At 35.0% G+C, this 10,683-nt stretch overlaps 1 protein-coding gene and 1 pseudogene across 2 annotated transcripts in view; one reads left to right on the forward strand and one right to left on the reverse strand.

Annotated features, from left to right (window-relative positions):
* Positions 1-10,683, forward strand: part of LOC125876977 (G-type lectin S-receptor-like serine/threonine-protein kinase At4g27290) — a 59,608-nt gene that overhangs the window by 6,112 nt on the left and 42,813 nt on the right. Inside the window, exons 6-7 of one of the 2 annotated variants that reach the window (XM_049558269.1) lie at positions 3,708-3,858; positions 3,956-4,417. The exons of the other annotated variant lie outside the window; for it this stretch is intronic. Of the exons in view, the coding sequence (XP_049414226.1) occupies positions 3,708-3,858; positions 3,956-4,264 (460 nt within the window). The 3' untranslated portion in view covers positions 4,265-4,417. Of the gene's footprint in view, positions 1-3,707; positions 3,859-3,955; positions 4,418-10,683 lie in introns of those variants that run through there. 2 annotated transcript variants of the gene reach the window in all.
* Positions 4,812-10,683, reverse strand: part of LOC125876974 (G-type lectin S-receptor-like serine/threonine-protein kinase At4g27290) — an 8,210-nt pseudogene continuing 2,338 nt past the window's right edge.

Consider the following 10,683-nt stretch of genomic DNA (forward strand, 5'->3'; position numbering starts at 1 on the left):
CCTATTTAACCTTTGATTAATTAAAATAATGTGTTTTTGGTTCCTTTAGGTAGAAGAGGTGTTATATTAGCCTTAGAGATGAAATAAATTAATCTTATATTTTATTTGAAATTATGATCCCTTATCAATAACACACCAAATGGTTTAAACATTGTGGTCATGTTAACATATTGGAATTTGACAAATGGGGAACTTGCTAGATTTTTTTGGCTAGCTAGTGTGAGCAAACTCAAATTATATAGATACATATTAAAATGTTCATTGAATATTTATAAATATCTAAAAAATAAACCTTTATCAACTCAAGATTGCTTTAGGAATCCACCAACTTTAAAACTTGAATTTGCCACCGCAAACTAGATAGTACGTATTTCCGAGTGCAATAACATACTATTTTGTAATAATGCATAATAACTACTCCTAAAATAATAGTATTAAGATGCTTAAATAGAAACAGACAATGGTAAAACGTAAAAACCTGATGCATGCATGCATGTGGCAACTTTTCAAAAGTGGCGGGAATGAAAATGAATTTGAAACACTCAGAAATTCATTTTTTTTAAAAAAGATATCAAACGTGCGTGAATAAAGAAATGGAGACTCACAAGTGGGGGAAAAAATAAATTGTTAAAGGGTACAAATATTATCGAGCAAATTATAATAAAATCACTCTTTTGTTTCAGCCAATAAAATTGATCCATTGTGATTACCTGACAAAGACAATATCCAATATAAAATTACAAAGTATAGATCATGCTTGGCTTTTTAATTTTAAAAAATGTTTTTTCATTATTAATGTCCTACTAGCCATAATTAACCAAACTACTTCTCAATTAAGCAAACAACGCACACAAACATTAGTGGAAATGACAATCATTTTGATGTAGAGATAGATTTGCTATTTTCCTTGGTAATGATATATAATAGGACTCTGACTGTGATTTACTGGGAAGTCGAAGCATGAACGTGCCATTAAACGCAGTTGTTTTTGGCACATTCATGCTTGTAGTCTTTTCTTCCATCTACCTATGTTTTTGCGCTACAGATGCAATAACTACGACAGATTTTCTCAAAGATGACAAGGACAATTTTATTGTATCACGTGGTGGAACCTTCGAAATGGGATTCTTCAGTCCAGGTAAATCCAATAATCGCTATGTGGGGATATGGTACAAGAACATATCTGTTAGGACCGTGGTGTGGGTCGCGAATAGAGAAGCTCCTCTGACAAGTAGAACTGGTATGTTGAAGGTCATTGAGCCAGGAATTCTTGTCCTTCTCAATGACAGTAGCAATGTTGTATGGTCAACTAATACATCGAGATCTGTGCAGAATCCGGTTGCAGAGTTGTTGGATTCCGGGAATCTTGTTGTGAAACAATCTGGTCATGGTGTTAGTGATGGAAATTTGCTTTGGCAGAGTTTTGATCACCCAACTAATACACTATTACCAGGTATGAAGCTCGGTTGGAACTTTGTAACAGGACGAGAGGTGTACCTGTCGTCATGGAAGAATGAGGAGGATCCAGCTCCTGGTGATTATACATATCATTGTGATCCTTCTGGTTATCCACAGAACATCATGAAGAAGGGTTCAGATGCTGTATATCGCTCTGGACCGTGGAATGGTCGTTCTTTCAGTGGATCACAAAACTCAAGAGAATGTCCTTACTATACAATTGGAGTATTTACAAGTAAGACAGAGTTGTACTTTGGATATAAGCTCACGTCTTCAGTTATCGTGAGGTTGATATTGAGTCAGAATGGTGTGTTACAACTTTGGACTTGGGGTGACGGAAAACAAGGTTGGGTCCCTTTCCTCTTAATACCTGCAGATAACTGCGATACGTATAAGTTGTGTGGTGCATATGGTAGCTGCAACAGTCAAGATTTTCCAGTATGTGGATGCTTAGACAAGTTCGTGCCCAACAATAGTGAAGCTTGGAAGAAGACAGATTGGTCAGGTGGCTGTGTTCGGAGAACTGAACTAAATTGCCTTAAAGGAGACGTATTTTTGAAGTATTCACATATCAAATTGCCAGACACACGGAATTCCTGGTCTAATGTGACTATGACACTAGAAGAATGCAAGGATTTCTGCTCGAAAAATTGCTCTTGTATGGCTTACTCAAATGCTGATATACGCAATGGTGGAAGTGGATGCATATTGTGGCTAGAGGATCTGCTTGACATTCAGCCGGAATCCAACGGAGGGCAAGATATCTACATTAGAATGGCTGCTTCTGAAGCAGGTATGTCTTTTTGCTATCTAACATGTTTTAATAGAAACACAAGCAGCTATTACAGAGAAAGGGATACTTGCAGATAGTCTGGAGAAATCGAATGGAACGAAGCGAAAATTAGTACTTCACTGGATTCTGCCATTTGCAGTTGGTGCGGTTCTGGTAATTCTTAGCATGCTGATCTATCATAGAAGAAAGAAGACTTTACTACTCAAAAAGAAAGGTCAGCTTGATAAATCCCTTTTTGTCCTGACATCTTAGCAAAGTAGAGGAATACAAATTCAAATAAGAGGCATAATACTTAAACGTGTCCTTTTAACTTGGCTTCATCTATGCCCTCCAACTTTGGTCATGCATATGCAGACACTTAAACTTGTATATAGTTGAAAAAGTAGCTAGACACACACATCCTACTTGGTAGCCTACGTTGAAGGGCATGGATGCGAGACCAAGTTAAAGGGCATATTTATGTATTATGCCTAAATAAAAGTTAGAAGAACTATCAGATTTGTCTGGTATTCACACCTTAACAACATTCACTTCATCTGCTTTTGGCAGGTAGTTCGGGATTAAATGGCAGCTCCAAGATGGATTACAGTGGTAGTTGTGCTGAAGAATTGGAGATACCGCTGTTTGACTTATCTACCATAATGAAGGCTACTAATAACTTTTCAATCGACAGAAAGATTGGAGAGGGGGGCTTTGGACCTGTTTACAAGGTAAAGATATCTGGCATAACTGATTCTTTCTTACATCAATTTAGGTAGTGAAACTATTAACGTGTGAAGATTGTGATGTTTAGGGCATACTTGAAGGACATGAAATAGCTGTCAAGCGTCTGTCGAGAACATCTACACAAGGAGAAAATGAGTTTATGAATGAAGTTGTATATATTGCCAAACTTCAGCACAGAAATCTGGTGAAGATTCTTGGCTGTTGTATTGAAGGGGAAGAAAAAATGTTGATGTACGAGTACTTGCCAAATGGGAGTCTCGATTCATTTATATTTGGTATTATTCTCCAGTCTACTAAGTGCATTTTATATAATAAAAACTTCATTTCAGTGAACTGATGCCTATAGTACTACCGTTTAAGTAGCACATCTAATTAGGGTGTTGATGACAAAAAACATTTGACAGATGAGACACAAACGAAGGTACTAGACTGGCCTAAACGATTTCACATTATCAATGGTATAGCTCGGGGACTTATGTATCTGCATCAAGATTCACAATTGAGAATAATTCACCGGGACCTGAAAGCTAACAACATTCTGCTAGACAAGGACATGAATCCAAAGATATCAGACTTCGGCTTGGCAAAAATATGTGAAGAGGATGACGTTGGAGCCATGACAAACCGAGTTGTTGGGACACAGTAAGTACCTTCTGTTGGATAGTAATTGTTTGGTGGATATGTTTTCCAGCATTAGTAATTCTATTGTTTGCACTACATTTTTATGCAGTGGGTACCTCTCACCGGAATATGCTTTGTACGGGAAATACTCAGTAAAATCAGATGTATTTAGCTTTGGTATTTTAGTATTGGAAATTGTAAGTGGAAAAAGCAACAGAAAATCCTGTCATCCAGACTATAGCTTTAATCTACTTGGCCATGTAAGATTTTTATTTTATTTATCCTTCGTTTTATCAACTAGTAACAGATATCTTGCAAAACTACTCGTGCTAATATATAAGCTTGTAAAATCTACAGGCATGGAATCTCTATAAAGAAGGCAGGTCAACAGAACTACTTGATGAATGTCTAGGTGATTCTTGTTCAACATATGAAGTGGTACGATCAATCGGTGTTGGTCTATTATGTGTCCAGCAATGTCCTGAAGATCGTCCAAATATGTCTTCTGTGGTTCTGATGTTAAACAATGAAGGTGTGTTGCCGTTGGCTAAACAGCCAGGTTTTTACATAGAAGGAAATGCACCTAGTAGTGGTGCATTTTCTTCTAGCCAATATGCAGAGAGTACAGTGACTGAGACCCCTATCACAATACTAACTGCCCGATAGAAGATATTGTTTTACTGTTCGTTACAATCTTGCAGTTGTAATAATCTTTTCTTTAAGTCTTTGAAGCAACGTGGTGAAAAAATATTGTTCATGATTCTGCTTTTTTGGTGTATCAACTATGGAAGATCTTCTTCATGAAGAAGAGATAGTCCAAAACACCCAAGGGTACCTGTGTTGGTGGAAGGTAACAAGTAACAACAGTGCGCGTAAGGTGGATAAATTTATATTTCTTATCAATTTACCAATTTCATTAGTAATTTCTACTCATATATGCATGATTTAGAGAACTTGAGAGAGATTTATATTATGAATGTAAAGAGTAAGCTGTTGCTAAACGCTAGCTGAATCTATTCTGAAATTGAATTCAAGGCCTTAAAATTTAGACATACTTCAATACAATTCCTGCAGATTTTGCTTTCTAATTTCTTAAAGAAAACAAGGGAGAATTTTAATACAATTCTGAGAAATGAATGACACTCACAATCGACAAGGATGGAGCCAAGTTGATGCAAGGGGTTCACACTGTATATATAAAGGTCTACAATTAATTGTTTATGTATATACAATACTTATTGAATCGTCTTGACTTTGTGTGTTTACTTCTTTCATATTTTGAAACTCTTAGTGAAAATCCTGGCTTTGCCACTGACTATGGACATGGACATGCTTCTATCGAGCATTCAACAGCGTGATGGTAACTTCGTTTATAGAACTTGGTGTTTGTGTACTCCAAGACAATTGATCAACATCTTCAACTTTCCTTTCAGTGAAGAAACCGGGATGTTTAGGCAATGGCAAAATGCCTTCATTGCTCAGCATCATAATCACAGTTGACATGCTTGGCCTGTCCTCTGGATTCTGTTGAACACATAACAATCCCACATGGACTGATCTTAGTATTTCTGATATATAGTATGAGTTTACGAGATATGGATCTACTAGTTCCAACGTCCGTTCTTCATTATGAAGCATCCATGCCTGCATAAAACGATCCCTCCATCAACAAAGGATTTAACTTATACAAACTAACAGTACAATGACTTTTTACTCTAGAATTGTAGTTTAACTTGTGATAGTAGGTTAGTTAACAAGCCCTTATAATAGAGATTTACATGTAATTTACTGTCGGCACATAAAACTTAAACGCATTAACAAACACTTTCTCTGAGTCTTTTTACCGTTAGGAGTTACTGTACTTGCATGTCCAAGAAGGTTGAGGTGGTGGTCTGGATGAACAAATCGTCGGTTCTTCTTTCCACTCACAATCTCTAGTACTAATACCCCAAAGCTAAAGACATCTGATTTCACTGAGAATATCCCCTCGACTGCATATTCCGGGGACATGTAACCACTGCAATAAGGAAACTACAGGATTATATAATGCAGCATGTGTTCATGACTACATATATAATCAAATATTAAATCTTACTATGTTCCAACAACACGGCGTGTATTGGCTCCTGTCTCATCTCCTCTGAAACTTCTAGCCATCCCAAAATCTGATATTTTTGGATTCATTTCAATATCAAGTAAGACATTGCTAGCTTTCAAGTCTCTGTGGATGATTCTGAGCCTAGAATCTTGATGAAGATACATCAGTCCTCGAGCAATTCCATTGATAATATTGAAGCGCTTAGGCCAATCAAGTAATGCACTCCTTTCTTCATCTGTCAAATGTTTTCAACATATTACTAAAGGTTTCTATAACAACAAAACCAACCTTTGTGAAATCACAATTGATTGCATTGAAAGAAATGGCCGTTCAGTAGATGTGAAAGACTAACCAAATATATATAATTCCAGGCTTTTGTTTGGCAAGTACTCATACACCAACATCTTCTCTTCTCCTTGAATGCAGCATCCTAGAAGCTTTACAAGATTCCGATGCTGAAGTTTTGCGATGCACTTAACTTCATTCTTGAACTCGTGAAGTCCTTGCTCTGATGTTTCTGAAAGCCGCTTCACTGCTACTTCTTGTCCACCTTCTAATACACCCTGTAAAAGTAGCACTCCTGTTAGAAATTCGATGGAGTGAATCGTCATTTTTTCCTTACTATTGCAATCAAGTTCTTGTTCAGGCAGCATCTACTTGCACATTTTATTCCACAGCTTCTCCCATGGTTGGTAATCTTTCCAGCTGATATTCCTTTTCTTTGAATTTGAAACCTTTATTTTATAAAACATTATCGGACTTGAAACAAGGCTCTCAACTTAACACTCATTCCGCTTATCATACTAGCAAACGCTGCTGTATGTACGGACTCCAAGAGTTAATATTCCTTTCAAGAAAAGCAAAGAAATTAAGTCTCGAGTATCATTACTTGGGGTCTGAGGAATGTTTGTACCTTGTAAACTTGTCCAAAGCCACCCTCTCCAATCTTGTTTGCAAATGAAAAGTTGTTGGTAGCATTAGTTTGCTGACACCCAATTTTGACCCTCCCCGATAGTAATTAATTCCCGAGCTTCTTAAAATTCTAAACAATTTGAAATAATTAGCTTTATAAAATTCAAAATAATTTTCAAGTCATTTTAAGTAGTTTTGTCATTTTTATAAATTTTAAAATAATAAACATGATATTCTATATAATTATGTGTCTAGTTAGTATATTTTATGAATGTTCGAAAATTGTCTCAAAACGATTTTAGTTTTATTTAAATATTTGGCTATTTGGTTTAAATTAATTAATAACTTATATTTCAAGTTAATTAGTTTATAATTAAGTCAATTATTATGTAATTACGTGTCTAATTAGTATATTTTATAAATATTTGAAAATCATATCAAAAGATTTTTATTTCTTTTTAGCTAAGTGTTTTACTAACTTAGTTTAATTTAGATCATAATTACGAGTTTGAATTAATTAGTTCATGTTTAAATTAATTATATTATTATTAAGTTAATTATTTTATTTCGTTTAAAATTTAGAAGCTCGTTAATTAATTTATATTAATTTTAGTGATTAGCCAAGCTTACTAAACTTGATCAATTTGGCTAAGGCCTTAACTTCCATGGGCCATGATTGCAATTTTTTTTCAATTTGCCATATTGGCCAAGCCTCATCTCCAATTTTATACCATTTTTGGGCCCAATCTTGCATCAATTGCAGCCCAATATAATGGCAACCAGCAACCCCCAATTCTGTCCAGCATTACAACATCCCACAACACAACAATACATACACCAGATGACCCCAACGTCTTTCTCCTCCAGCGAACAACGACAAGAAACACAGAGCTCGTACAGCAGCAGGCAGCAGAGGAAGACACACGCGTTTTCCCCCCTTTCCTCTTCCGGAATGGGGTGAAAATTGCAAGAAAAAGGTGTTCGCCTAATTTGGTGAAAGAAATTTTGAAGTTCGAATTTGAATTTGGGCTCTTTTTGTCCGATTTTGGATCCATTTCCCCCCATTTGGAGCCCTAATTTCTCCCCTATAAATACTTCATCTTCTCCACTGTGAAAGGGGGCCGAAAATTTTGGGGAAAAATTTTGAAAGGCAGATTTTTTGGTTGGATTCGTAGAGCAAAATCATAGAGCAACTTTGAGCCAAAAACAATAAAAATACAAACCAAAACACATTCGAGATAGAAGAGAGATTAGTGCGACTATAGTGTGGTTTCTTTGCCTGTCCTTAGGAGTCTTCGTAATCTCGTTTTGGCGGTGGAATCGTCTTGTGGCTAGCTCGTTTTTGGCTCAGTTTGCTGCCTCGAAAAAGGTATACGGCTTTCCTCCTCTCACAGTCTATGTCTTAATTTAGATCTGTATTTGTTTGTTTAGTTGGTTATGTTGTTCTGTTGTTTCAACCATTTCGATGTGAAGTGTTGCTTCCTGTTCATGTGGTGTTAATTACATTTGGTTGTTCTCATGATGAAATTAGGTGGAATCGATGTCGACTTTTTTTTTAGTTAAAAATTCTGTCTACATAATCTTGAATATTGCACCCTCATCACCTAGTTAGTCCATTTTTGTTATTTATCATGTTTGTCGCCTGCCTGGATGTTCATTATTGCGATTGGTTCCCATTGTTGTAAACATAATTCCGTATTTATGCCACTGATTCACAGAAATATTAGAAGTACTCCTCAAGCATGTGATTAGCTCAAATCCTCTGTTAAGATCACTGTCTTATCGCCTACATGTCTTATTAGCATTTTCTTTTGTCCTAATGCTCATATTTGCAAGTCAAGTCCGTATAAAGTCCGAGCTTCTCGTTTTATTTTCCGTTTTAGTTGTATTGGAGTAATAGTGTTCAAGGTCATTTGAAGTGTGATTTCATCGGTGTTAACTTCTCATTGTATGTCTTGCCATATATTCGGCCCCTATGCATTCCCTTGGTTTTGATGTGTCATATTTATAGCTTCCGTTTTGAAACAAATAAGGTCCATTTATGTTTGATGGCTTTCTAGTAATGTGTAAAACTGAGATCCCGTAAACCATTGTGTGAAGTTGTGTTGTTGTTAAGTTTTATTATTTCTTCTAGTCGGATGTAGATTCTTGTCTAATCTATTTCTTGCCTCACTGTAAGTTATTAAGTATTCAATTAATAATAGCAAATAGCTCATATGGGTTTGAATATTTCGTACATTTTACTATATTTCAAACACGTTATATTATGGGATGTTATTTGATATACCTTGCTAATATTTGTCCAAATATTTCCTTTAGAATGATTAGGTGTGAGGTGTCTTTCTAGTATGATAGATAGGGGTACTACTTTATTGTTTAAAATAATTTTTTTAAAAAAAGTGATTTCCTCTTGTCAAATGTGTGCTTTCTTTTCTTTTGAATCTTGTGTTTATTTGGAAATTTGTCAAAGTTCATTGGCAGTAGCTTTTTCTTTCGTTTTGAATTGTCTAGCTTGCTTTGTTATGAATTAAAATCATATTTCTATTATTTCCTTATCTCATACGCTAATGTTGTCTTTTCTTCCATATGTTGTGATTGTCTCCGAGTCCTCACGGACTTCTTTCCCTCCCTTGCATTTTTCTCGTTGGGCCATGGAGGCCTAACAATCGTTATCGAGTCAACCAGATCGGCGAGATTGGTGTACAGGTTCCCGGAGCTGAAATACAGGGCTGGAGATTAAATTTCCAGATTCCTAAAAGCTGAAAATGGACTGATATACCTACTGTATACATCGATATACAGTCAAAAAATACGATATATAGGTCTGGAATGACGATACAGGTGCTGAAAAATTGAAGTGGGCTGTCCACATTCGATAGACAGTCCGATATACACAAAAATGGGTCAAAATATGACCCATATACAGCGATATACCTTTTCTGTATACACAGGTGTTTGGGAGAGAAAATGGGCTGAAGGAGGCCCAAAAACGCAGCAAAGGCCCAAATTCAATTTTCTTGCCTACGCTTTGTTTTATTCGTTCGACTAACGCTTTCATTTCTTATGGTTAAATTTAATTAAACCCCAAAGGTAGTCATTTCTCTTTTATATTAAATATTCATTCATATAATTTGTTTACTTAGCTTTTTATTGAATTTTGGTCTTGCTATCTCCTTAAGTCATTTCCCTTAGAAAAATTCCCCTTTAGTTCATCCCCCCTTAAGATAATAATAATAATAAAATAATAATGAATAAAAAAAATAGTCATAAATGAGTTCTTTTACGTATTTAAATCTCAATGAGTCCTTTTTACCTAGTTAAAATTTCAAAAAGTTGGTTTAAATAGATGAGTTTTTTTTTTTTTTTTTTATTTGGTTAGAATCTCAATAAAATTAGTTAAAATAAATTGAATTCTTTTATTTAGTTAAAATTTTAAAATTAGTCAAAGTCGTTAGGAGTTCTTTTACTTAGTTGAAATTTCAAAGTTAGTCAAATCACTTTTAGTCAAATCGCCGGTCAACCGCGAGTTAGCGGGCATTTCGAGGGCCTAACACCTTCTCGGAATGTATATTGAACTTCGAACCCATTTTCAATCGATTTTATCTGTTTAAATCTTTTAAAAACCGTAAATTTTTTTTTCTTGATTTCTTACTAAAAATTGAGTGGCGACTCTGTCCTTTTGGAAACCCGATTTCTCTTAAACTATAAGTTTAATCGGCTTTTCGAAAACTAAGTCATTTTTCCTTTTATATATCTTTTTAAATAAAACAATACAAATGTGCGAATTATACAAAACTAAAAAGCTGAGATGCGTAGCTATAGCTAAAAGTAGGTCGTGAATTGTAATTAAGGCAAATTATAGCTATGTTAACTAATTACCTAGTATATGTTCGCTTATACGCGTAATTTTATTAGTATAAGGCTTTTTTTCTGATTTGATATAGAATAAATAATTAATATGTATATCAGTTATATTTTATATTGATATAAAAATAAAAAGCTATAAATGTGTGTAGAATTAAACATGAAAAAACAAAAAACAAATGATTTGAAAACATTTAAGGGTAATTTGTGG

The sequence above is a fragment of the Solanum stenotomum genome, chromosome 9, assembly GCF_019186545.1.
Source record: "Solanum stenotomum isolate F172 chromosome 9, ASM1918654v1, whole genome shotgun sequence".
NCBI classification, from domain to species: Eukaryota; Viridiplantae; Streptophyta; class Magnoliopsida; order Solanales; family Solanaceae; genus Solanum; species Solanum stenotomum.